A 27,373-nucleotide genomic window follows, 5' to 3' on the forward strand; every position below is an offset into this window, starting at 1 on the left:
CCGGGCTGAACAGGCTCGGGGAACCTGGGGGCAAGAGGCCAGTTGAAAAGCATCCACTGCCCCTTCAAATAAGAACAGTTGTTGGTAACTTGAAGGCAAGAGCATGGATGGAGCAGACAGAACATGCGACCACGGGTCTGCCCAGGCCACAGCACAATGCACACCGGCACTTCCTACACCGGCACAGACCAGCTCCCCCCTGCAGGCATTCACCCTCCCTTAAAACCTCAAAGGACTTGGAAAACCTGGGCAAGGGCTTAAGCACAAGTTGTGGCTTCTGGGGACACTTACTGCAGGAGGTGACGCTGCCGCTGTGGCCCCGCATGCAGGTTTTAAACTTACAAGCCATTTGCAAACTTCTTGCAATCCTGCAAACAGGATTAAGCACCAGCCAGTTTTAACACTTTTCACATTAAATTGACAGTTCAACTTTCAGCACCAGAAGTTCAGATCAAGAAATGCATCTGACACTATTATTCCCTTCTATCTTTCAAGTTTCTCAGTGTTGCACAAACCACAGTGCAGCAAGTCTGCCCAAAATATGCAAATATCACTGACACAGAAGTGATTCACATCCTTGAAATGTGTCACTACTGGCTAGACAAGGAGACCTTTAATCCTTGGAGCAGCCAAGTGCCACCCTTGTCCAGTGTTGTGTTTGCCCTGCGGTGCTCAGCCCAAGCGGAGGGAGCCCAGGCAGTCACCTTCGCTGAGGTACTTCTCCTTGCTGAGGGGTTAGAAAAGAATGCACGAGACTCAAAGCAAAGGGAAAGCCTTATCTTTCACCACTCACTGATCAGCAGTTACTAAGATGTGAAGAGACACCAATAAAAGAGTCCCACTCTATCATTCTGAACATGAGGCTTCCAGACATTAAGTAACTTCACTTTTAGTCACCTGCCAGCTCTGCGTCACCTGCTTTTGTCTAGAACAGCTTGCTTTGAGCACAAATGCGTATTTTACTGACCTCCATGGCCGGGTGATGTGTGCAGGAGCTCTGTTTGCCTCTGAACAAGGATACACAGCCTTTGTTGCTACAGGATCAGGCGGCTCTAGTTTCAAGGTCCTTATCAGAGATCACACAAGACAACTTGATTTTCATCTCCAGGTCCTGGCTTGCAGCATGCAATCTGTTGACTTACAGTCTGAACAGGCACTTGATGTCACAACCCTTCAGCTGCTGCTCAAAGAATGTCTGAAACTTTGGTGCTGGAGAGATGTCCTGACAAACTTGTACCAGTTTTCAGTACCTTATCTTACAGGCAGGAACGCCATTTCCCTTTACATCTCAGAGATGTTTCACAAAGTTATTCGGCAAATTTTTTTAGTGCCCACTCACTCTTGCCTTTTAAGTTTGGATACTGCTGACCACGCTGTCAGTGACAGTGCTCTACAAAGACATCTTCTGAAACCTGTTTGAATGACAGGTATGTGCCATTATGCTAGAATTTCAGAGAACACAGTAGAATACCTCATTAATCTGCAGGATAATAGGTTTTATGGTTCTGTTCCCACCCTCAAGTACTCAGCCTACCTTGGGCCAGCACCTCAGCTCTTCCTCCTGCAGGTGCATCAGTTGTTATAGATGCCACGACACCAACCTGGGGAATTCAAGAAACCTGCAAGTACTGCAGAAGCGGTTTGGCGTGGGGAGGACACCATCCAACACAACCACAAGGCTGAAGCATCCGCGCTGAAGCCCGAGGCGCAGCCGTGCAGGTGGAAGCGGGTGCGGAGCAGCAGGGCGGGCTGGGGCGCGGGCGCTCGCGGAGCTGCCACGGGAGGGGCCTCTGCTCCCAGAGCAGCACAGCGCTGAGCTGCCTTTCCTGCCACTTTCCAACGGCAGCCACGGGAGAACAACGCAGAAAGCAGGAGACGCGCAGAGACGTGCCACTCGTGACAGCTGCTGCTGGTCAGCCCCTTCCAGAGCTGGGCAACCCCGTTCCTCAGCAGCAAGAGTTACCTGCTAGAAGAGCAAGGCAAGGAGAGGAGCATCCAGGCTCCCCCAGCCACCACTGGCAACCGAGAACAGCAGATCATGGACTCATCCCCTGTTAACCCCCTGGGGCACAGGGAACCCCATGAAGAGTCTTACTCCGAAAGAATAAGCCATTTCACAGCAACTTTTTGGGGTTAACTGTGCTTAGACAAGCCCATGAGTAAGGACAGGACTAGTTTCCTTCTAGGAAGCAATCCACTCATGGCCTTTAATGGAAATCTCCAAATATTTTGGAATTAGCTGTTTTGCTATCTTAAGGGAAACTTCATCTTACCCTTCCCATAGATGAGGTAGTTTTCTACACACTGAAAACTGAAAGCATGCTAAAAATACAGCTAAACTTAAAAGCCACACAATTCGTAAATGAGCTTTTAACTTTCTTCCAGAATGACATCTGTCTGCAAACTGTAGTCCTAAGCATTTTCCATCTTGAACCTTTATGCATCCATTTTCTCCTCTATAGTAACTATAGTGTTAGAAGTCAGAGTCAAGTAGCCTTGGTGTGGGTTGCTCCACAGCCCTTGTAGCAACCAGGACAGATGTGACCAACAGCAGAAGAGAACCAAAGCATTTCTTACCCTCTATGGCCTTTGACCAATGTTGGTTAAAAAGCAGGTTTAAGCACCTTTGGCCAGACCACTAGCTACCTGAAGATCAACAGCACTGCAAATTAACTTGATTCAAAGGCAGCTGGCCTTCCAGTCACATTTTCCTCCTAAACAGGACACTTACCAAGAGTTCCAAGGGAACAGACAAGGTGAAAAGCAATCTTCCTGTTACGAGCTGCTCCAGCCTTTCATCTCAAATAACCAGCAATTCAGAAAATAAATTAGAAAAAGAAGAGGAGTCTGTCAGCAGAACTGCTAAAGTTCTAATCCTTTCAGGAAAACAGCCAGAAATTCCTCTCACACTGAAAAAGCCAACTTGTTTCAGCTTTCACATTACATGAAATTTTATCCCTTTTTGTCTGAATACAAGGCTGCTTAAAACAAGCAAAGCACAAGGGAGAAGATGTACTACTGTGCTTGCCAAGCCCTGACAGATGACAGCCCAGAGCAGCCCAAGCCAAACCGAGCAGGTGCAGCAGCAGAGCCCCCGGTCTCAGCCCAGAGCTCCGGACACACCACGCAGGGAAACCCGGCACGTCCCCTCCCTGATATCACAGTAACACAAACAGAAAGTTACAGATAGCACACTTGTGATAGCTATGACAGAGCCCCCTTATCAAAAAGGACAAATGACTGGAAAGCATTAGGTACCTGTTTGCCAGGTCAGGCAGCGAAGACCATCCTGCCTGCCATTAATCAAGGGGAGATGAGTTAATAATTGAGTAGGCTGTCACAGCTCCAGACTCAGTACCAAGTACACTGTGCCACACTCTCAGCCAGACCCCTTACCAGAAAATGCATAAAGCTGAGAACGCACGGAAGAGATCACAGAGAGCAGAACACACAACAGTCTCTGCAGCGACAAGTCGTGGCAATTCAGGAAATGAGAAAGTTCCCAGCACTTTGGCAAAGAGCAAAATTAAGCCATGAAGGAAGCCCAGTTCTCCACTACGTTACCATCTCCACTGAGCTCACACATGAGAGCACACAAGTCAAATCCTGTTGGCTTCCATGATCTCATCACACAGCTCTCAGCAGCCCAGCTACCCCATTATGTGCCTATGTATTCCCACAGTGCAAACAGGCATCTCAGAAAGGCAAGAGACCCCAAAATTTCCTCAAACTGCCTCCCTAGTGATACAACAGCCTTTTTGACTGATGTCAGGGCTGGCAAGGCAAGCTCAGTGTACCTGCTACCCAGCCACAAGCAACGCCAAGCCCAGCACGCTGTGACTGGAATGCAGCCTAGTGGGTACTTGGGTTTTTAGTATCAGAAATGTTTGTTAACATGGCTCAAGTGAAGCAGCGCAGCAATACTGGGAGACTTTGGGCATCCTGCCATCCATCTATTTTAAGTAAGTGAGCTCAACAACAGACATGGCAATAAAGGCGGTTTCAAGAAAGTGGTTATATTACACCTCTTGCCATCACTACTGAAGCAACAGCCTTAAAATCGCAGCTGTACTTCAGGCTCATGTGAAAGCTCTGAATCTTACCTGAAACCTATTGAGCTGTTCTGCTTTCTCCTCCCAGCTGTTGATTACTGGGGTGGATGGGATGAGGGGGAATATTACCAACTGCCTCCCAGCCACTTTTCAGTGATGCCATAGCTTGCAACATCATGATTGTCTCCATGGTGACACAGCAACACAACTGAATCTGAACAGGAGGAGGCCAATTAGAACAAGAAAGCTCTTTTGTGGTTGCAACCATAGTAATAGACAGAAATAAGAGAAGTTGTTGTAGAAAGTACATCATTCCAACACTAAAAACCTTGCTTTTAGTTTGCCAGGTGAACATAAAACCCCCAAATCACAGCTAAGTATAAAAAAGCCCTTCCAGACTGGAAAAGCCATGATATCATTAGCTTCCCTCCCAGCTCTGAAGAACACTGAGCACAGCTTGCATCAGAGAGCACGTTTTTCCTCTCCCCTCATGTCGAGTTCTCCCTTCCCTCCCTGCCCACATGCTCAGAAGGTTCCTCAGCCCCTCGTGCTCAAGCAAACCCTCCCAAGTGCCTTTCAACTTGCCACAATTCCCATGCACACGTGTGTGGGGGGAACACACAAAGAAACCAACCCGAGGCCTCCCATCCATACTGACTCAGGCCAGTCAAGATTCCGCCTCCAAGGATGAAGCACACTCCGGATTTGAAAGAGATGTGAACAAGACCTGGAGCCTCTCAGTATCTCCATCATGTTGTTTTCAACCTCCAAACCAATGAGACACATGGGAGCACACTCTGCTAGTGTAAGTTAAATTGTTCCAGTGTTGTTGGTGGCATGTTAAGCTAAATCTGATGCTGACTGATCCCCACTCTACAGTGCATGTTCCCCAGGAAGCACTTGCTGCAGTCCCACAGACGAGGCAACTGCTCATGGGGCCAGGAGCAACACAAAGCCAGCAGAAAGCCCCCAGGAGGAGCAGTTGTTTAGAGCGTACCACAATCAGGTTTTAAGCCTTAGGCACCTCTACTTTGTCTATAGATTCAGCTCATTAAATACTAGTTACATTCAGGAGTCCATTTACAGCATTTTTCTTTTCTCAAGCAAGCCTAACTGCTGCAGCAGTCCACGCATAAGCTTAGGGTACACTTTCCAAGAACGCAAGCGTGGAGGTGTACATACAGCACAGCAGAAACCCCGGCTAGCTGGCGTGTGGAGAGCTGCACCCAGCACAGCGGCTTGAGCGCAGTTACTGAATGTGCCCACAACTGGCGGCCAGACCTTCAAGGGTAGCGCTGCTGCCCGGAGCTGCAGCGAGCGGACCTGTTCCGTGCCCCGCCGGCAACCCGATGGGAGACACGGCTCTCTCGGCAGGGGAAGCGGAGCACACGGGTCCCCAGTACTGGCTTGTGGAGGCTGGGCAGTAATCAGGTTATCTGCTATTTTGTGACTAAAACTCTAAGTGAGCCAGCTTAAAACTGATGCTGAAAAGCATCACACCATAAGAATTAGCATAAAATATATTTAACAGGTACCCTCAACAACTGCAACGCAGTTCTCAGTCATAATCCAGTCAAGTGAGACTTCGTGCACAACACTTTTACCATCTCCTACCTCATTCCGGTAGAGTTCTTTCACATGCAACTGCAGGACTCGAGTTAATGCTTTCACAGTGACCAGAGCTCCTGCTAGGATTCACTCGTCCATTGAAAACAAGGCATCCTGTGGCACACTTCTGAGAAATGGGACAACGGGACTTCCTGGAGCCGTTGTCACCCATGAAAACAGCTGGTTTACACAGCAGATGCACACAGGACAGCACTGGATCAGCTCCAGTTCTCACAAGCCCTTCAAAAAGGTTCTAGTTAGTTCTTCTTTAGTTCATTCCGGCCTCAGCATTCCTGGTATGTGAACTTGTTCACCCAGAACTGCAATCCCATCCACCTGCTATTTGCACATACACCATCACCCACAGCCAAAGCACGTTGGCTAACAGAGCAAGAGCCAGAAGAGAGTAGAAAGCGCAATAAAGTACGAACCAGGCCTTGCAGCACTGGAAAAACACACTAGCTACAGAAGGAAAGAAACCTGAGAGACGCAGAAATAATGACTTTGGAAATAACCAGCCTCTAAAGTTATTTTTAGAGCTGTTTCCCCCAGCACCCAAGATATTCAGAGCCCTTGAAAAAAAATAATCAAAGGTGCGCACACAAGTAGCAGTGTCAGAAGAAAGCAGCCAGTGCTTCAAAGCCCAGTGCTGTCACAGCACCAGCAGCCTGAAAGGCTGGCCCAGTTCTGTCCTTTGATTTGAAGTGGCCTCATTAGTCTTTGCTCAGCTTCGCTCCAGCACAGCGAGCTCAGAGCGGTGCCACACGAGTGCGGGGATGGCCAGGACTAATCGCACAGGGCCAAGCACAGCGCTTTAAAGAAGGGAAAAAACAGATCGGCACTTTCAGCCTTGCTTTTTAAACCTTGTGATTGTTGAACATCCGAGATGACAGGTTAGGAGGAGCTTCTCCACCGCTCCTCGGCTCAGCCACCTCCCGCCAGCCCGGGCCGTGGGGGAACTCACGGGAGCACCAGCACCGCTGTGGCCCCGGGCAGGGGCTCCGGGCGCTGCCGCGGCCCCGCTCACACCGGTCCGGAGGGGCAGCGGGGCCGGCACAAGCGCTCACAGCTCGTCTTGCTAACTGAAGAAACGGCGGAGGCCGGGCTGCCCGCGGCTCAGCGCTCCCGGGGCAGGCGGCCCCGCACGGCCCGGCCCGGCCGCTCACCCGCCCCACGGCTGCTGCGAAGAGCAGCGGCCGCAAAGCGCGCGGGCCGGGGCCTCGGGGCCGCCATCCGCCCCGCTCCGGCACCGGCGCTCCGGGGGAGGCCCCGCGGCCGAGCCGGGTTCCCCACCGCCCCGCGCTGCCTGGGCCAGGGCAGAACCAACGGTGCTGGAGCCGCAGCACGGAGTCACCCCTAACGCTTCCGCAGGAGCGGCACAGGCCGCCTCTGATCTACGCCGCCGTGAGAACCCCCGAGAGGCGCTTCACAGGCTCCGGGCATCCCCGGCCCATGGACGGCTCCTGTTCGCGGCCCCGCCGCTCGCAGTCGGGAGGCGCCGCCTCCCTTCCCAGCTCCCAGCCTGCAGATTGCTTCAGTCCTGATGCCACATCGACATTGTCCCTGAAGCATCACAAAGACGGACTGAAGCATCACACAGCTGAACAGCCAGAAATCCGGGATACCTCCCAGCCCACGGCCACGCAGTGACCGGGGGTCACGGCACACATGCACATCACAAGCTCAACCGTGCGCACAGCTCACACGCTGACAGAGAACAGCGTTGGTGTCAGCAGTTAACGAGCAAGACAACTGAAGACAGATACCCATACAACCTTTTTGTTCCCCTTCCCCCACAGACCCGACTTCCACCCATCAGCCTGAGTCAGTATTTGATTCGAGCAAGAACGGCTCCTGTGAGAGAGCAGGGCTGTACGAGCCGGCTTTGGCAGCCTCTGCTTAGCAACCCAGAGCATTTCGCAGCACTCATCTCCAGTAAGCACGTTAACAGAGCAGCGATAAAAGCTAATGTGCAGCATAATACCACTATTAGCAGCGGCAGCCTCCAGAATGCCCTAGAAGATTGCAGGGTGACAGTGAGATGCAGACACAGGAGCGTGGTGCGAAGAGCAAAGGCCAACAGCAGCGGTGCCACAGCCAAGGCAATGCGCTGCTGGTGAGCAGATCTCTGCTTCCCAGCACCCAGGATCTCCCTGCTCAAGGCACTGCTTGTGGCAGACTGCAAACTTGAGGGTCACTGAAACTCAGTCCTTTCAAATCAAAGTAGCTATTTCATCCAAGACCAGAGCTCAGGAGGTGCAAGCACTGTCCAACACCCTTTTATTTCCAAGGGAAGAGAATAAGCATCTGTTTGGGCACTGGGAAAAGTTATCCAGCTCTGTTCTACTAGTACCTATCACCCCAAATCCACCTTCCCTCCTGGAAAGTCCCAGTCCATGCTATACAAGGCTGAGCATTACACTAGCTCCACAATGCCAAGTGTCTTGCTTTGCTCACAGTAGCAGCACTAAGCAGCCAAAATTCCCAGCCCGGGACTGCTGCCGGAGTGGCAGGTCAGACAAGAAAGCCCTGGTAGCTGTTCAATAGAGCGCACCAAAACCTGGAAAAGTTCCTGGACAGAAATGTCATGACTCGGGACCCCATGTTTGGGCCAAGCTGAGGGACTGAGAAAAGCCTCAGGATTCAAACAAGGAAAAGAAGACTTCCCAACAAAACAGTTACTCAAGTGGGCTTACAAGAGACAAGGGAGAGCAGCTCTGCAATAGCCTGCTGGCTCGCGAGCTGCCCCGACACGCTGCTCTCCACAAGCGCAGCGCTGACTGCGCTGGCAGCCGCGCGGGCACTGGCAACGAGGGCTCCCAACAAGGGCCTTCAGAAGAGGGGTCAGGAACCCCCTGGGGACAACCCTACCGCAGCCTTCGGGACACCTTCTCCAGCTTCAGACACAGATGTCTTATACCTACGGCCTACGAGGGATGTAATATCCATGTTTTAACTTTCAAATTTTAACTCTCAACTTAATGCAGCTGTAGGTACACCCACCATGGGTAGGAAGTTTTCAGCTTGGAGATCCCTCTTGAACACAGCAAGTGCCCTGCTGGCACTCTGGTCTGTCAGATCCTCAGCCACCCCCGGAATAGAAAAGAGACAATTTTTAGAAACTTGAATACTTTTATGACAACAACTTGCAGTAAAAATTCCTTTTTATCAACTCTTAAATACCTTTTCAGCTTTCATCAAGTATCACCATGCGCTATGACAGCACATCAGTAGAAAGGCATATGAAACTCCTAATCTTTGCTTTAATTCCAGCTCTGACAGACCTGCACCACAAGGAAGACTTTACCTTTGAAACATTCACCACTCAAGTTTCTTTGCCAGCTTCAAACTGGAGAGACAACACAGTTGTTTAAGCTTTGATCTCTTAGAACTGGGTTCAGAAGAAAAGATCATCACAGTGAAGCCTGGATGTCTTAATGAAGAGTCCCAAATAAGATACACATGACTGATAGTCAACCTGTCCTTGATGTAAATACTAGCACTAATGTTTAAAATTTATGCATCCCTACACCGTTCCACTTCCGAGCACTGCTGTCTGACGCAGCAAGCCACAGCCTGTCTCAGGCAGGTCCCTTTTTAAGAAACTCTTTTCATTTTCTTGGTGTTGCCAGAGGAGCTGACAAACAACCCCCAGAGACCCTGTACAGCAGTGAGGATAAATAACCAAGCTCCTGCATGTGCTGTCTGCTAAGACAAAGCAGCAGCGGGCAGGCCGCAGTACTCATGGATCAGAGTACTCAGGTAAGTTTCTCGCACCCCAGTACGTGCGTGTGCCCCCTGTGCCCTTACCAGCAATCTCACAGTGCGAGACCAAGCCCAGAGGCTGTTGTTCCTCTTGCCCACCGCTTCTCCAGGGGACAGAAGGCTTAGTGTACCCATCTGCAGCACAACGCCAGCAATTCATTAATTTTGCAAGACAAATTGAAGGGGACAGAATTTCCACTCATCATTAACTAGTCCATCTGCAAATAGTTTAACTTCCTCTTGTTTAAAGGCAGCTTATGTCAAACACCCTGGTGTCATCCTGTCCCCACTCCTCCCTCTCTCCAGGTGACAGGCCGGCTTAGAGACCAGGAGAGAAGGGAAAGACAGACATTCTTTTGTGAGCTGTTCTGGAGGGACGTGGATTCACTGCTCTCATCCCCAAGCCCAACTACATCCTTCACAGAACTTTAGCCAACAGCATGAATTCCAATCACCTTTCAAAGCAAACAGCAATCATACTTAGTATTCCTCCCCTCCTTTTAAGTCTGCTCTGATAGGAAACACACTGACTACTTTTCACTGCAGAAATTAAAGTGGATTTTTCTTGAACAAAGCCACCCGCCTGTACAGCCTTAATCCTTCCAGCTCACATATGTTACTGTAACTTGCACTGCACTGAATCCAATTATGCATCCTCAATCCACTAAAAATATTTGAGGCTGTCGCGCAGGTTGCACAGAGCAAAAGTATCAGCTGGGGAGACAAAAACAAGCCCTGCTGTAGCACGGCTTTGCAGCTTTACTTCTGCAGCCAGGCATGTAGTGTATTATTAGGAAAATTAAGTGTCACAGAGTGACTTTTACAGGGTCTAGCAAATAGTTCACTCCAAACTACTCGAGTCTGGACTCAAACAACAGGAAAATCAATACAAGTGACAAGAACTGACATACAGTTATTTGTAAGCGCCTGGCAGTTATTAGTTATCCATTAAAAGCTTTTAAAATTATATTGCTCTGGCAGCATGCACAGCTAAGAATGAGCTCACGGAACAGCAGGTCTCCCATGCATTACACATTAGGCTGGAGCAGCAGCTGAATAACCTTGAGCTAAGTAGTCAGAAGTGTCTACAAATCTAAACTGCATGCACAGATTAAGCAACCGAGTGTCCAACTGACTCAGACACAGCTGCAAAGCGAAACACAAGCTCTCCCCACAGCTGACAATATTTGCCCTGTCAGCTACTGGGACACCAGCTACACTCGATCAAGTTCCACAAAGGTACCTGTTGGCCTCGCAGTGCTCCCTGGTTTACCACATCCCACCAGATTCTCAGTATTCTCCAGAGAGTCAATCCACATATAACAGAAATCAAGTTCTTCCATTATCACCTTCGCTGACAAGGATCAGGCAGGGGCTGCTCAGGGTCGTCTTGTCCTTTCAAAACTGGCACACTGCATGGTAGTTACACCCAAGAGCCAAGTTACAGATCCCAGGGCCCTCGGCTACACCAAAAACTCTGACGCTGCCACTGCAGAAGGGGAATAGAAATAGCAAGATATAGACACAAAACCAAACATGAGCCTTTAGGTTTTCCATGACCGCAACATGTCAGATAAATTCTGCAGAAAACCTCCTTCTCAGTATCTGAGTATAACACTGCAGAGCACACACAAGCCACCTCAGAGACAAGCAGGCCAGGTTTGATCACTAGTTAGGTTTACTTTTCTCCACACTTTCAAGGATGTGTAAACTCCTGTTGGAAAAGCAGTTACCAGCTAAGTGATTTGGACCCTCTGGAGCGAAGTCTGCCAACTTACATGAGTTGGCAATCTGGCTTGTTATCATCCCACATGATTGGGATTTATTTTAGGATCCAATGCCACATGCTGTGGGATTTTTTTTCTTTCCTTCTTTCTCACCCACCCCCCAGTACCAAGTCACAGCCCACGATTCAGAGATCGTAATTCCATTCCTGCCTCAAACACACATGTCCTGCACAACCTGGGGTCAAGGTCTGTACTTTTGCAGAATAAGTAATATTAGTCCTATCAACAGCATCCTAAAAATAAGCCTCTTTCTTAAGCCTCTTAAAGACTGGAGTAGAAATTGAGAACTACATTTACTTACTGCTCAAAACCAGCTGTAACACCCCCACTCTCCAACACAGCACACAGACACCTGAGCTACACCTGCAGTCAAACGCAGAGGCATTCAGCCTGGGCCCTTCGACAGGGCAGGGCGGCTCAACGCTGGGGTGCATCACCAGGTAGCTTCGGCCAGGACCTGTTCTCCCAGGCTAAGAAAAGAGGCTTTTCAAAGCCTGTGCTGGCCAGGAGGTGCCAGCTTGCTGCGCTGCTAAATGTCAGCCCTCAGCAGCCACGGGTGCTGGAGCTTCATGCCTCACCCAGACAATACCCTTTTCTTCTCCAAGGGAAGAAGAATCCAAACACCACCTTCAAAGAAGAGTCAGTGTTTCCTGGGGGCGAACGCATTTAGTGCGGCACCATCTCATTTACTCCAGCACACAGGGACTCCTTAAAGGCCTTAAGCACCGGCCTGGGCACCCAGCCTGACCCGCCACGACCCCGCTTCACTTCGGAGGGACGGGGCCAGCGGGGCCCAGCGCTGCCGGGGCTCCCCCTCCGCGGGCAGCCCCCGGGGCGGCAGCGGGACCAGCAGCTCCGGGCACAGCTCCCTCCGCCCGCCCCAGCGCAGTGGCCGCGGAGCCCCACGCAGCGAAGGCGGCATGCGTGGCGGGATGGGGCAACCTCCCAGCCCGGGACGAGCGCGGAGGCAGCAGGAACCCGCCCGCCGCCCCACGCAGCTCCCCCACGGAGGGTCAGACGCGCGTGGGAAGCGGAAGCGCCACCTGCGATCCCGGCGGGGCGGCGGGCCCGGCAAGCGGCGGCGGCAGCAGGCAGGGCGCGGCACCCCCGCCACGGAGCCATGCAGGGCCCGGCCCGGCCCCCCGCCCGCCCGCCGCGCCCCGGGCAGTCACTCACATTGCTTGAGGAGCTCCAGACACAAAGCCATGGGAGACACAAAGGAGGGGCGGAGGGGACCGGAGAGACGGGGGGCGCGGGGCGGGGGCGCTCGGCCTGGGCCCCGCGGAGGGGAGGACGGGCCGTGCCCGGCAGGAGAAGGAGGAGGACGGGCCGCGGGCTGGGGCCGCGCCGGCTGCTCCTGCGGCCGCGAGGAGGGAGGAGACGCGCAGAAGCCGCCACCGCACTCACCGCGCCCGCCCGCCGCTCCGGCTGCGCGCTGCGGGCGGGGCCGCGCCTTAAACCCCCACCCGCCCCGCGCGTCACCGCCCCGCCCCGCGCAGGCGCGGCCCCGTCCGCCCCGCCCGCGGCCCCGGTCGGTCGCCGGGAACAAGGCGGCCCGGAGTGTCCCAAGCGTTAACCGTGACCCCGCGTCCCGCCCGCTGCAGACGTGAAGCGGGCACGGGAACAGGATCGGCCGCTGCTGTTCCCGCACCGGAACTGCTGCGGGGGCAGCCCCGTGCGTGGCGGCAGCGGGGGAGCCGCACGCTGCTGAACAAAGCGGGCGCCTCTCCCGGCCCCAGGCGGGAGCTTTGTCTCCTTGTCATGGCCGCGGGAGCCACAGTGACACTTTCTCCAGCACGGCCCCTCCTGGCGCCCACGCACCAAGTGGGTTTGGTTGAAAGAATTCCCGCCCCCCCCGCCGCAGCCACTCCTGCCCCGGCACCGTGCGCCGGTTGGACGCCAGGCTGGGCGGTGGGAGCGAGCGCTGCCGGGGATCGCTGCCGGATCACTCCAACGAGAGCACGGTGCTAGCGGGGGAGATAGAAAAGAGGGGAAGTGGATGTTTCCCTGAGTGGGTGTTTCCTGCTTGTCACAGATTTGCCAGCTGAGCTCCATCCTGATGGGCACAGGGAGATGGAACTAAGCCTCACTTCAGCGGGTGCCGTTGCTGTGCTTTGGTACCAGTGTCTTCTGCCTCCCCATTAAGCTGCCTGAGCAGGATGGATGTGGGGAGGGGAGCAAGGCTGGTAGAGCCTGCGGGCTGCAGGGAGAGCCTGCCTGGGCAGAGCCATGCCAGGTCTGGCAGCCCGGGCACAGACGTGCTGGAGCAGCGTCTGGCTCCATCCCTCTGAGCCTCCCTGAGACACCCAGAGCTGAACGTGGGGATCACCCAGACTCTGTGAGGCCAGAGCCACGCTGTACCGTGGTCTGATGTGAGACGAACAGTGGTGCCCGCAGACCCAGCGTGGTGCTGGCACTGCTACTGGTGCTGCCTGCGGAGTGCTTGGCCTGGGGCAGGGCTTGTGGCTTTGCAGGTGACGGTGTTGCCGCATGGCTCCTGCCAGGAACACGTGCCACCCCAACTACTTCTTGTTACCATCAGGCCTTGGATGCTCTTATTTACTGTTGACTCGCTGGGTTCATGGCATTCAGGAGAGAAGGGCTGGTCTCCAGCAAGGAGAGATCAAAGTGCCTTGGGGAATCACTGCACTGAGCTCACACACTGCTGGTTCCGGCAGGCAGGGCTGAGACACCATCACCCTCGGTGTTCAGCGATGGAATCGCTGTGGATTTATGGCTTCTGCTCTTGGAAACAGAGCAGGAAAGTGGGGCTGAAGGAGGATCTCAACAGAGTCAGCCCTGAGACTTGGGACCTGCAGCTCAGGGCCCCTACCCTCTGCTGCCTATCAAGGAAAACAAGAAAATTGTTTTCAGTTTAACTGCTTCCAGGCTTGGGAGTGATGCGCAGCTTCAGACCTCGAGACCCTCATCCACGTGGGCTGTGAGTGGCTCTGCAAAGCTCTGAGCCGATCTCTTCCCAGATCCTCAGAAATGCCCATGTCGTGGCTCCATAGAAGGAAAAACTAATGGAAAAAACAGGAAGGAGAAGAAAAGCAACCCCAGAACAAGAGAAACACGCACAAAGAAATCCTCATTTGCCTGTGCTATCTGAAAAGCTGCGAATGCCCAGGCCTGGCTGCATGGCCTTTCTAAACCTCATCCAGTCCTGCTGTCCTGGGACACGTGTGTGTCTTAGCCAGGACTGTTGTTGGTCACTGCTGGGCTGCTCCAGTGACAGCACAAGCCCCATGGCCGCAGAGGGAGATGCAGAGAGGTGCTGAGGATCACCAGCAGCAGGGACAACAGCAGGATCTGTGATTGCCTGGCACCAGGGCAGCTCTGTGCCCACCTGGTTCACATGGATGGCAGCAGGGCCAGCGTGCTGGGATGCTACCAGCCCCCTCAGCCTAAGAGGAGATCCGAGGTGTCTGGTGTACCTGGCACATTGCCCTCCAACGAACGCGGCCTCATGGTGAGAGCACTACCCCGTGCATGGGCTCCCTGCTGCTGCTCTCACACAGGCTCTGAGCAAGCTAATGCACCCTCAGTGCTTTGGTCTCCTTCTCTCCCATTAAGACAGCACTGCAGACTCCCTTTCCTGCCATCAAAGCTGATGAAAGCAAGGAACAAGCAGTTGGCTTTCTGACCATATTACCAAAGGAAAATGCTGGCAGCTGCCCTTTCTTGGGAGAAGGCAGGCTCGGCCAGGACCTCGGAGCCATGCTCACTTCCTAGTATTAGGTCTATGAGCAGCCGCTTTCACCTCACCTGCTTGTGTCAGCACAGCATCACATGCGGGCTGCAGCTTCCCCCTTCCTGGGGTCTGCGCAAGGGATATTTCCACACGGCTCAAACCCGTTGCAGCCATTCCTGGGTGCCAGACAAACACATGCACACAGCAGACAGCAGAAAGAGTTTGCTGTGCTGGATGCTGCCTGTAGGAGAGCTGAAACCTGGCAGCAAAGAGCATCAAGTGCAGCTTTGCTGAGGTAGAAGGACAGAGAGATTTTGGGTTTGGCAGTGGAGCTGAAGAGCAGCACTGTACCCACAGCACTGGCTTCCTGGGGAAAAGGGAGTACTGTCTGGGCACAGGGCTTGGTAGTGCAGTTTCCGTAATAACAAGGAAAAGATTAGAGGTGGAAAACTAACAGGTGAATGTGGAGAGCAACAGTTGTCATAAATTTATTTCTGTCCTACAGTCATATGAATAGATCATGGAACATGTATATCTACCTTTTTTCCCTTACAAACACTGGTGGAGCATGCAACAGAAATCTTTCCCTGGCGTGCACACACACACACACACACACTCTCTAATCCCTTTCCTGCTGGTATGTCAGAGAAAGCTATTTCTGGAACATGAAATCTAGGTCAAAAGAAAGAGAAAATCTGAAGGGAATGATAACAGTCTCTCTCCTCAAAGGCTGCATGGGGTCAGCACTGGCTGATACGATTAGCAAAGGGGCTGCAGTGGTGCTTTACTCCTCAGCTGTGGACGCTCATGCACAGGCTGAACAATGTGTCCTGGGCTGGTCTGGATTTTCCTTTCCCTTCACACCACTATGTTTTCCCCACAAAGAAGAGAAGGCCATGACAGCTGAGAGAGGAAAAGAGCAGAACTTGCCTTCCTACCTAGAGACTAGGTAGTCACTGTGCAGAGGAGGAGGAGGAGGAAGGGTGTCTGTGCTCAACCCTCACAAGCCAGAGCTATGTGACTTTCCCAGAAGCTGTGAAAGCTTGTGCCACGTGAACCAGCCCGTGGGGATTTGGTCAGCACGATGCTGCTTTGTGCTGTGACACTGCATGGAGGTGTGCAGGCACTTCATCTCTCCGCTGCCGAGCCCAACTACGGTCCCCCTGCAAAAGCATCAGTGCCAGGGGACCAAGCTGGGATCTGCCTTCTCCTGGGGCTGGACAGGGTTCCCAGCACAGCAATGGACCTGAGAGCCATATCTCTAATTTAGTGATGAAAAGAAAAAAAAAAAGACAATACAAAGGCAGAAAGCAGGTTGGAGGCAGAAGGGTGGCTGTACTGTCATGACGTGGGGGAGTATCTCTCCCAGGCAGTGCTCTTGTGCCCAGCCTGGGCTTGGCAGATCACAGTATCACAGTATCACAGTATGTTTGGGATTGGAAGGGACCTCAAAAGATCATCCAGTCCAATCCCCCTGATGGAGCAGGAACGCCTAGGTGAGGTCGCACAGGAATGTGTCCAGGCGGGTTTGAATGTCTCCAGGGAAGGAGACTCCACAACCCCCCTGGGCAGCCTGTTCCAGTGCTCCGTCACCCTCACTGAGAAGAAGTTCTTTCGCAAATTTAAGTGGAACCTCTTGTGTTCCAGCTTGATCCCACTGCCCCTTGTCCTATCATTGTTTGCCACTGAGAAGAGCCTGGCTCCATCCTCATGGCACTCACCTTTCATATATTTATAAACATTAATAAGGTCACCCCTCAGTCTCCTCTTCTCCAAACTAAAGAGACCCAGCTCCCTCAGCCTTTCTTCATAAGGGAGGTGCTCCACTCCCTTAATCATCTTTGTTGCCCTACGCTGGACCCTCTCCAGCAGTTCCCTGTCCTTCTGGAACTGAGGGGCCCAGAACTGGACACAATATTCCAGATGGGGTCTCACCAGAGCGGAGTAGAGGGGAAGGAGAACCTCTCTCGATCTACTGAGCACCCCCCTTCTAATACACCCAAGGATGCCATTGGCCTTCCTGGCCACAAGAGCACAGTGCTGGTTCATGGTCATCCTCTTGTCCACCAGGACCCCCAGGTCCCTTTCCCCTACACTGCTCTCTAATAGGTCATTCCCCAGCCTCTACTGGAACCTGGGGTTGTTCCTGCCCAGATGCAGGACTCTACACTTTCCCTCATTAAATTTCATCAGGTTATTCCCCACCCAACTCTCCAGCCTGTCCAGGTCCCGCTGGACGGCAGCACAGCCTTCTGGCGTGTCAGCCACTCCTCCCAGCTTGGTGTCATCAGCAAACTTGCTGATAGTACATTCAATTCCCTCGTCTAAATCATTAATGAATATATTGGATAATATTGGCCCCAGTACTGACCCCTGAGGCACTCCACTAGATACTGGCCTCCAACTGGACTCCGCACCATTGACCACCACTCGCTGGCTTCTCTCCATAAGCCAGTTTGCAACCCACCTCACTACTCTACTGTCTAGACCACACCTCCTCAATTTAGCTGTGAGGATCTCTGGTATATGGATGGGCATGAGGTATGTGCAGCCCTGGCAGTTGTTTATGGGAGGGCTGGTGGCACTCAAGGATGAGCCTCATGCTTGGCTCTGGTTGGGGTCAGGGTTGGGCTGGCCTGAAGGGCTGGGCTTTCTCAAGCTCCTTCTGCTTCAGGTGCTGTGGTTCCCACGCTGGGCCGGGCTGGGCCTGCAGCCAGAGCTGCGATCACAGGGGCAGCAGACGGGGAGAGCTGGAGCATCACTGCCCTCCAGAGCTCACCGTCTCAGGGCCATAACCGTTGGTAAGACAGGTCAACAGAGACAGCCCGGTCCTGGAGGAGGAGGCAAAGCTGGGTTCCCTGGCCTCCCTGGAAGATATTTGAGCACAGGATGAACCGGGCACCTGTTTTTTTCTGGGAACAGGCTGCTGAAACCCGGGGCAGGATGCTTGAGCAAGGGTGATGTTGCCAAACGGCGCAGGGAGGACTGGGAAGAGCTTGAGTAGGACCTGGGTTGGTGTGAGCTGTCCCTGCCGTCACTGGTTGTCGGGCGGAGGCTGGGCTGGGCTTCTGCACTGGGGATTCTCACCTCCTTGTGCTGTGCTTTTCCCACCTCTGCTTTCCTGTTTCCCCTGGACATCAAATATTCAGCTCTGTATTTTAAGCAGCCTGTTAAGCAAGCAATTCCCAGTGCTGCCTCTAATAAGAAGGAGCTGAGGCTGGGGAGCCCTTTGTAATGCTCAGGAGCCGGCCTGGCTGTCGGCTAAATGCCTGGCAATTATATGAATAGGTTTCACTGGGGCTTTTGAGTCTCCAGCTTCACAGGGCACAAAGCTTTGTTTAAGGCTGATCAAGGGCAGCTCATCATCTGTTTTGCTGGCTGTCAAATGGGAGCTAATTGCCTTGTAATGCGCGAGTGGGGCAGGGCTTGTCCGAGGTGTGACAGCTGTCAAGACCGTCCCACCGGGCCCTGTTCCTCACAGACCCGGACACTGACAGTCCTGGTGAAACCGAGCTCACTGCACCGCCCCATGCCCTCAGCTGGTGGCTGAATCCCTTTGCTTTCAACTCCCATGCTGTCCTCAAAGAACGGGAACCCTGTGTCAGCCACAGCACTGCTGCTGCTGGTGCCTCTTCAGGATGTGTCCCTACAGAGAAAAAACCCGATCCCTCTCTGAGGGACTCAGCACATGATGGGAACCGTTCCTCTGGGCTGGTGCATGGGTGCTGGTGCAGGGGCATGTTCGTAGGAAAGGAGCAGGTGGAGCAGTTTCACACCAGAGCCCTGTGTGGAGCAGAGGCCATGAGTGGGCATTAGGCCTGCAGACAATGGTGCACACCTCTCTCTTGGTCCAGACTGATGGTGTGAAGCTGAGAGGTACCAATCTGGTACTTGGGAGGCCCCTCTCATACAACACCAACCAATTAGAGCCTCAGTGCTGCACATTTGCAGGTTGAACTGAGCTCAGGTGGCTGATTAAAGGTGTGACTGCCATCCAGATATGCCTCCTGCCTTCCCCATTGTGCACACACACAAACACAGATGCTCCTCTCTGCTCCCCACCCCCTCCATCAAAAAGGTTTCCTTCCCCAAGCCCCAGCAGGCAATGCAAAGGGCTGGAGAATGTTCTGGAAATCAGCAGGTCTCTGCTGGGTCATGTCAGAGAGAGGTGTCAACCAGCCATTTTGAAACCCCCTTCTGTGCTGTGCCTGCTGTTGCTTCCTGGTGTCAGCCTGGATTTGCAGCAGCACTGAGCTCAGCATCGGCCATGCTGCCACCGAGGAGCAGGATGGGCGGGTGGAGGATGGGGCAAGCTGGGGCGGGGAGAGTGTGGGACAGAAGCAGAGCAGGGAGGGTGGCAGGATGGGGCTCAGCGAGGAGCCTGTCCCTCCAGTGAATCTCTTCCACACCCTGCCTCGTCCTGTGAATTTTGACTGTGATGGCCCTGCAGTGTAGACTGCTGCAGGGAGACACAAGGGCATGGGCATGTCCGTGGGTGGGAAGGCCTGGAGCTGGCTGTGAAGGCTGCTGGTGTTCCCCTTCCTGCATCCCCCTCTGCCCACTGCTGGGATGGGGCTCTGCCCTGGCTCCCCCAGAACAGCTCACTCCTGCACCCCGGCAGCTTCTCCCAGGGCACATACACCGAGGCTGCTCTGAAACCCCCCAGAGCTCTGTGGTTCTGTGCTCATGCCCAGAGCAGCCTACCCTGCTGGACCTGACCCTGGTGTCCCTGTGGGTGACAGGGCTTGCTGTACAGCCACCGTAAAATGCTGGTGAAATCCTCAGCTCTTCCTGTCCACTGGCATGATGTCCAGGCACTACCATGTCCAGGAGCACCAAGGCATCACCTTTTCTAACCAGGTCCCAAAACCATTCTGGGCTGGGACCTCTCAGTCCCTTGCACCCTGTGCCACAGCTGAGCCTCACCCAGAGCGCCAGGGCTGTCACAGAGCTGAGAGGGACCCAGGCTGCCTTGAAGAAGATGATGCAAAAGTGATGCAGATCAAGTGACTCGAAGCATTATAGAAAGGTAACAGGTTTCTCTTCTGGCAAGAGCCTGCCAACTCTCCAGAGCCTGTTCTCACCCCCAGCACCCTGGGAGGGCCTCGCACCAGCCGAAATGCTGCAGTGAGAGCAGAGCTGCTCCCCACACAGCTGAACCTGCTGGCTCTGCTCAGGCCTTCAGGAGCCATTTGCAGAAGCAGCACCTCCAGAGCAATGCTCCTCCCTGCCACCTGCAGCCCTCACACGTGTTTTCCAGCACAGGCTCAGATCACTGGGGAGTGGAGCCCCTGCTGCAGATTGTGCTTCGGTAAAGGCAGCCACAGGTGGAGCCTGGCTGTACCAAACCTGTCCCCAGGCCGGGCGGTGCTGTTCTCTCCAGCACGGAGCCAGCACCAGCTCATTTTTGAATGAGACATGAAATCAGCTCTCTTTCCTCCTGGGCTTTCCCAGTGCTGCGAGGTCTGGGCAGCCCTTGCTGTTCTCTGCTCTCTTGAGCCAGTGACCCCAGAATCCTGGTAAAATTACATCCTGGAGAATAGCAATCGCCTTCTCTGCCTCCCAGCCGGGTGCTGAATACATGGGGCATTCAGTGAAGCTTTCTCCGGCAGTGCTGCAGGTGGGCATGGTGGTGCTGCCGGGCAGCACGGGCAGCCCTGGCCCATCCCAGAGCTGCTGGGTGCTCCAGGTGCTGGGGAAGGGAGGGCTTGGCATGCAGGAGAGCCAGCTCCGGCCAGGCGTTTGGTAAAGAGACCGGCTCTGCCGCGATGCTGGGAGCTGCTCCTGGGAGAGACGGCCTGGCTGGTGCGAAACATCAGCCGAACAGGGCTGCCTCACCCTACTCGGGGGAATGGCGCCAATCCTGACTCACATCAGAGGGAGAGGCCAGGCTATTGTCCAGTACAGTAATTACTAATCAAAAGAGAAAGGCCTGAAATTAGTAATTCCTGCATCCAGCACCAGGCAGGGCATCTGAAGCTGCATATAATGCTGCTGATCACTCAGTGCCTCGAGGCTGCAGGGTGCTGGGCTCTGGAGCTTGGGAAGCCCCACTGGTGCCTTGAAACTCGGAGCAAGACCTGTTTTTACTCCACAGCAGGGATGTTGGGATCTCTAGTCTATGTACATCTGATGGAGGGGGGCAAATAGAACTCAGTGCATTAGACACCCGTGTGGCTGCTGCAATTCTGCCTCTGGGAAGAAAGCAGTTGGAGCCAGTCCAGCCAAGGGATGAACTCCCATCATCTCACTGTCAGAAGGTTTTGAAAGGTTTGTCTCTAAACAGCAGCCTAAGGGCTGGGTGTGCCAGGGTGATGCTGTCTGCCTGTTACCTTTTCTGCCCTGACTGCAGGGGAAAGGACCGGGATGCGAGTGCTGTGAGCCCCACACTTATCACCGCTCTGCTTCTGCATGGAGCTGGACTGTGGCCTGGATGGTGCAGGAGCTGCTGATGAGCCCGATGTTCGGCTTAGTGCTGCCTGGGCTGCTGCCCAGCTCCAGGCTGGCCAGGTCCTACCCTCACTGGCTGCTGCTCAGGGACCTGGCTGGGCAGTGTCACAAACCCTGTGGATCTGGAGGGGGCAAATTCACATCATTCACCTTTTCTCCCAGATCCGATCTCCCAGACCTGTTTCCAGGAGTCCTGCCCTGTGCACAAACATGCAAAGAAGTCCATGGTGAACTCCAAAGCCTTGTCACATCTCCATCACCAAGGGATGGAGGCAGATGCCTTTTGCCCTCCCCGCTCCTGTCAGCCCCAATTTCTGCCTCTGGCTGAAGGGGCTACAGAGACCAGGATATGCCCTGGAGAAACTGGTGCAGAGTCCCTGACAGACGTGTTCCTGAGAGAGGTCAAACCTGTCAGCTGTAGCCTGGACTGAGGTAATAAGAGGTGTATAGTGGAGAGGAGGAGGACGGAAGCTGTTGATAGTGTAGGGCAGCAGGGCTGCTTGCCTGTGCTGCAGGTTCCTGCTGCGCCCGCAGCCCCTCAGGACTTCAGGCAGAGGGCAGCCAGTGCTCCTGGGCAAGGTGGGCACCCCGTGGGGTACTCCCTGCTCAGGCCTGGGTTTGGTTGACCAAGCAAAGACTTGTGCTCTCCCAGACCTTTGCAGGCTGCATCAGTCCAGCCAGACCCCAGCAACCAGAGCCTGTCTGCCATTTCTGCACCCATATCTGGAGATCCAGCCCCAGCTGCCCTCGCGGCACACCTGGCTACTGGCCTCCCTCTCCAGCACAGAGCAGACACCCGTGAGCCCACAAAAGTCTTGGACAACTGTGGCTGGAGGTACTGGTATCTAAGCCCAGGGCCTCACGTCCTTGACACCTGCCAGGCGGTTGGCAGCAGCATCCCACATCCCCACGGGCCTCGAGCCCCTTCCCCTCGCGCTGCGCGCCGCTGCACTCACTGCTGTTGGTGGGCAGGGTCCTGCTGCCGCTGAGGCTGCCAGCTGGCGGGGGGGAGATGGAGCGGATGGAGCCTGTGTCCTCTTCCTGGGAGCAGCCCGCCTGGATGGCTCGGAGGTAGCTGTGGCTCCGGGAGCGAAAGTAGCTGGGCAGAGGCAGGTCCAGCACCTCTGCGGCAGCCGACTCAGCCTCGCTGTAGGTGGAGTCGCAGACGGCCTCGTACTGCTCCCCCAGCTCCGGCTCAGGGGCCTGTGTGGAAAAGGAGCAGAACCAGTCACCCCTGCCCGCCACAGCCCCTTCTCTTCCCTCCTGCTCCTTTCCCGCAGCCGCCCTGCTACCGCTCCAGCCTGGTCCTGCTTATGGCAGACGAGACCCGGAGGTGCAGTGATCTGTGGTGAGAGAGAGGGAAGAGGGGACCCTCCTTGGAGGCCAGAGGGCCCCTGCCTGTGGAGCAGGACAGACTTACCACCACAGTGCCTGTGAAACACGCCCCAGCCTCTGACAGAGAGGCTGAGAGTGCATGAGGCTAAAATCCCTGCCCAGCCTCTGACAGGTCCCCTTGCCCACCAGCCTCAGCCTTGAGACCTTGCCAGGACAGGTGTGCTCCTCAATGTGGGGACATGGCCTGGCCCTGCAGTGGGTGCAGTGTGGACAGAGAAGTGGGACAGCGTGGGTGAGGGGACAGCCTCTGCGCTGGACTGGGGACAGGCTGCCTGGACTGGTTCTGGGTGGCACCATCAGGAGCAGGTCCTAGCCTCGTCCGCGGTGGGGACCAGGAGCGGGCTCGGCAGCAGGCGTGGTGAGGTTTGAGGTGTGAGGTGTGAGCTGGGCAGGGGCAGCTTCACTCCTGCTTCTCCTGCTGCCTCCACCTCCCTCCCTCGCCTGCTCTCTGGCAGCAGCAGCTGCTCTAACTTGGGCTCAGGAAAGGCTCATACAGGTTAAACCAGAGGCAGCCTAAACCAGAACATTTTGAAATACAGATGAGAGATGCCGAGATTAGCCCTGTTGCCCACTTCCATCTCTCGTGGCCCTTTCTTTGGGCTCAAGGACAGTGTTTCTGTCCAGAATTGGCATCTGAGCTCCACAAGGTTTGGCTGAAAAAGTTATTCTATTTTCTGCCTAAAACTTATGGTCCCTAATGCCCTGCCAGGGCCAGGGGAACCAGGCTCTCCAGCTGCTGTGCAGTGCCCTGGTCGGGAGTGCTGCCTCCTCCTCCTCCTCCTGCACGGTCCGGTGTGCGGGCTGACCCGTGGCCTTGCCTCGCACCCTGCCGTGGGAGTCCAGGCTGACCCGAGAAAGCTCTGTGAGGAAGGAAGAGGGAAACGCCAGTGGGACGGTACCTGCTCTCCATGAGTAAATATCTGAGGGATAAGTGAGGGGGGTCCAAAGATCTGGAAGAAAGAGTTGGATACGGTTAAAGGCCAAGAACGGGGGTGCCCCTCACACAGACAGCCAATGCACAGGGACCAAGGACAAGGGGAGGGGATGGCCCATCCCCCAGGGCCACCGCTGCTGACACTTCAGTACAAACTTCAGAGCTCATAAGATGCCAAGCAAGATGCCGCACAGGCCCTCAGACAGCGGCACACACACAGAATGGCAAAGCTCCACGGGACACCTCCCAGACGGAGAGAAGCTGCTGATGCATTCAGCCTGTTGTATGCACCATATATCAATATATATACACAGGGCACACTTGGGACACATAGTGCTGGGACACCCCTCGGCACACGTGAGCTGTCTGTGGCTGATGGACAAGGGCTGTTGTGGCTCCCAGGTGGCAGCTCTGCAAAGCCCCCGGCATTGGCCAGCATCTCACGGCATGGCCAGGAGCAGCGATGGGCCCCACAGCCTGCAGGGCCGGGCAGGATGGGCAGTCTGAATGCTCCACATCCCGGAAACTGTCCTTCACCCTGGGCTGTCGCGCTGCCCACCTCACTGTCATATCCTTTGTCCCTGCAACAGGAAGAAGCCTTCTCTCCATAGCAAACCACAGCACACACTCGGCGTAGGGCAGAGGCCCAACAGACACTGCGCTGCCTGTGGGGGGAATGCCACCTCCTCCTCCTCTGCATCCCTGCTCTGCACAGCACGCCCACCCGGTGAGCTCTGCCCTGCGTGAGCTGCCCAAGATGACACATCTTAGGAAGAATCCAGGTCTAACGTGTACCCGGGGGAAGAGGCTTGGCACCGGAGCTGGGTCCGGCCCTTCTACACAGGACACAGCTCACCGTGTGGATAAGCGGTGTTGGGGATCACCGGCTGGCTCTCTCTGGCCACTGGTCCCCTTGGTGTGACAGGTGGACACTGACGTGTACACCTGGTGAACTTCCAGAGGTTTGCAAGGTGGATGTCAGCTGGGACAAAACCAAGTGGAGTGGACTTGTCTTTCAGAGCTCCGGATGTTTCTGTGTGGGAGGATACTAAGGTCTTGTTGTACACACAAGGAAGGTGTTGGAGGGCACACAAAAGTGAGGGCAGGGGAGGAATGGCCTCTGGTACTGGATGAAAGGTCAGGTCAGACCTGCCAGAGGATCAGACCAGCACACACTGGTGGCTGTACCAGCTCCATCCTGGATCAACAGATACGCAGCTCATGGGAGGCCTCTAAATCCCAACCCAGCTGCAACTGAACTGTCATCTGGAGGAAAGCAGGTAGAATGCGCATGATGATGGCAGCCCCACGTGTGACCGGGTGCTGTGGCAGTTGACGTGTCCCCAGCATCACAGTGCTCCTGGTCTGAGTCTCGGTATTTGTCTGGGCAGCTCCTGGCACATCATGGGCTGCTCAGACCCTCCAGCTCCAGCATCTGATGTCTTCATGGAGTTGCTGCACTCAGCCGTTAAATGGCAGTTTGGACAAAGAGAGATCACAGGCTCAGCCCACCAATTGTCTTCATGCAGAGACCTGGCTTCAGACATGGATTTACATGCAAAGGACAGGAAAGTGACGGTCCTGACCCCTTCTCTGCGCAATGAGACACCCAGCACATTGCTGCTGATATACAAGGAACAAGACTGACCACAAGGAACATGTACACCAGTGAGCAATGCCCTGTGCCCTTCCCCAGAGCTCTCCACCAAGGGCTCCAGCACTCTGTGGCAGCAGGATGGGGCTGGAGAGGCTGGGCTGGGACAGAGGAGGACCCAGAGCCCCACACACCTGCAGAGGAACAGCTGCAATGCCGCCCACCCTCCTCCATGCTCTGGTTTGTGTTGCCCATCCTGCTGCTTTTGCCCCTGCCTTGCACTGCCGCCCTGGGTCATCGCACAGTCAGAGCGGAGCAGCTCGGAGGGGGCACGTGTGTGCATGTGTTCCCACGCAGACACGTGTGAACAGAGACGGGACGAGACAGAGGCCCATGGCAACAGCAAAGAGGCTGGGTGAAGCTTGTGGAGCCATTGCTGGTGGGGACATTCACCTGGGTACTAAAAGGACAGGCCCCCCGAGGTGAGATAAGCACACAGGACCTCTGCAAAGGCCTCATCCTGGCATGGAATATTTGCTGGCCTGTGAGGCAGCTCCTTATAGCCACCCATGTCCTGAGCTGCTCCAGAGTAAGCTCAAGGGAGAGCCAGAGTGTGGAACAACGTGTTAAGCTGAGCTTGCATTAACTGCACCCCGGAGACTGGGGTCAGGGCATGAGCCCACGCTGTGGTAAGGGGTTTGCACCCACCATCAGCACGTCACTGGCATCCTTGGGTTTGCATTTCCCTTGGGGACGAGGGTGATCCAAGGGAGACATCCCCAGCCAGATGTCAGGACAGTCTCCTGAATTTCGGTCACCTTGTTCTTGGGCCCAGTCTGCTGCATGAGGGACAAAGTCCTCAGAGCTAAACAGGGTTACTGTCCCCGGTGACCCGCTGCAGGGTCCCAGGCTGGATGCCACCATCCCCACAGGTGAGGTTGGCCCGGGCTCTGTACCCACCCAATGGGTGTAAGGAGCTTGTGACAGGAGTGAGCAGGCTCATGGGTGGCTTCTGGGTGATGACATGGGGGGGTCTTGTTCTCAGAGCAACCCCGAGTTTCACCCATCACTGTGACGCATCGCTCTGGGCCACCAGACCCCTGCCCAGGCAGAGAGACTCCAGCTGCACCAGCAGTGCAGAGGGAAGGCAAAGCTAGAGAAACGGGGGTCTCACATGAATCAGAATTAAGGAGCTGGTTTTGATACTTTGGTAAAGCTGCCAGAGAATAGCATGTGCAATTCCTGGAGCACAGTCAGAGTCTTATTTTGAAGTGAGTAAAAGAAGTTCCTCCCTCCCCTCAGCAGGCCTCCTTTCTCCCTGGGCCATGCCGGTGCTGCAGGGCTCAGCGCTCCCCCGGCTCACCTGGTTGATGCAACTCGACTCGTTGACGCTCTCGGAGATCTGATTGTATTCTTCCTCCCAGGTTGGGAACTTTGGAGGTAGGAGGATCTCGACAGAGTCCAGGCGGTCCAGGCTCCTGCCAGCAGAGAGAGAGGGTGTGAGGGGTGAGGGGTGTCCCCACGGCACAGCGGGCTGTGCTGGAGCTGCCGCCCTGCCAGACCACCCCTGCCCGCGGCACCCCTGCCAGGCACCGGCACTTGTGATGGCATGGAGACGGTGCTGGGCACCAAGTCTGCCACTTGGCCCCTGTTGCTGCTTTTTCTCACCTTGCTGGCCCCTGGCCTGAGCTACCAAGTCTGGCACACGGGTGAAGGTTTGCGGGGTGCAGGGGAAGGTGAGGGGACAAGATCTCCGGTCCTGCTGCCCCCAGGAATACACTGCAGATTCCAGGTTAGTCCAGCTGAACCCCAGTGAGGACAAGGGATCCATGCCAGCCGTCAGAGTCACAGCCCTGGTGACAGACCAGCTCTTGCCCAGGTTGATGCTGGGGGCTGGGGTCAGGGAAACACTCTATTCACTGTCTGGACTGGTGGGAAAGGGATGAGGTGTGAGGTGAGAAATGACTTTTAGATGGTATTTTGTGGACTTGGCAACTGGAAACATCTGCAGGATTTTTTAATTATTATAATTATTTGTGTAGAAGAACCCAAAAGTTTATCTGGAAGAAGTTAAGGCAGACCCAAACCTGAATG

General features: G+C 54.8%; 1 protein-coding gene across 5 annotated transcripts in view; it reads right to left on the minus strand.

Moving 5' to 3' along the window:
• Positions 1-27,373, minus strand: part of DLGAP4 (DLG associated protein 4) — a 174,969-nt gene that overhangs the window by 31,441 nt on the left and 116,155 nt on the right. For 2 of the 5 annotated variants that reach the window (XM_065850140.2, XM_065850142.2), the window contains 2 exons: positions 26,643-26,757; positions 22,313-22,559 (listed from right to left, as the gene is read on the minus strand). In XM_065850140.2, coding sequence (XP_065706212.1) covers positions 22,313-22,559; positions 26,643-26,757 — 362 coding nt within the window. Of the gene's footprint in view, positions 1-10,668; positions 10,784-12,388; positions 12,614-22,312; positions 22,560-26,642; positions 26,758-27,373 lie in introns of those variants that run through there. The other 3 variants (XM_065850145.2, XM_065850143.2, XM_071815690.1) reach the window with 2 other exon arrangements.

This window comes from Patagioenas fasciata, chromosome 16, assembly GCF_037038585.1.
Source record: "Patagioenas fasciata isolate bPatFas1 chromosome 16, bPatFas1.hap1, whole genome shotgun sequence".
NCBI classification, from domain to species: domain Eukaryota; kingdom Metazoa; phylum Chordata; class Aves; order Columbiformes; family Columbidae; genus Patagioenas; species Patagioenas fasciata.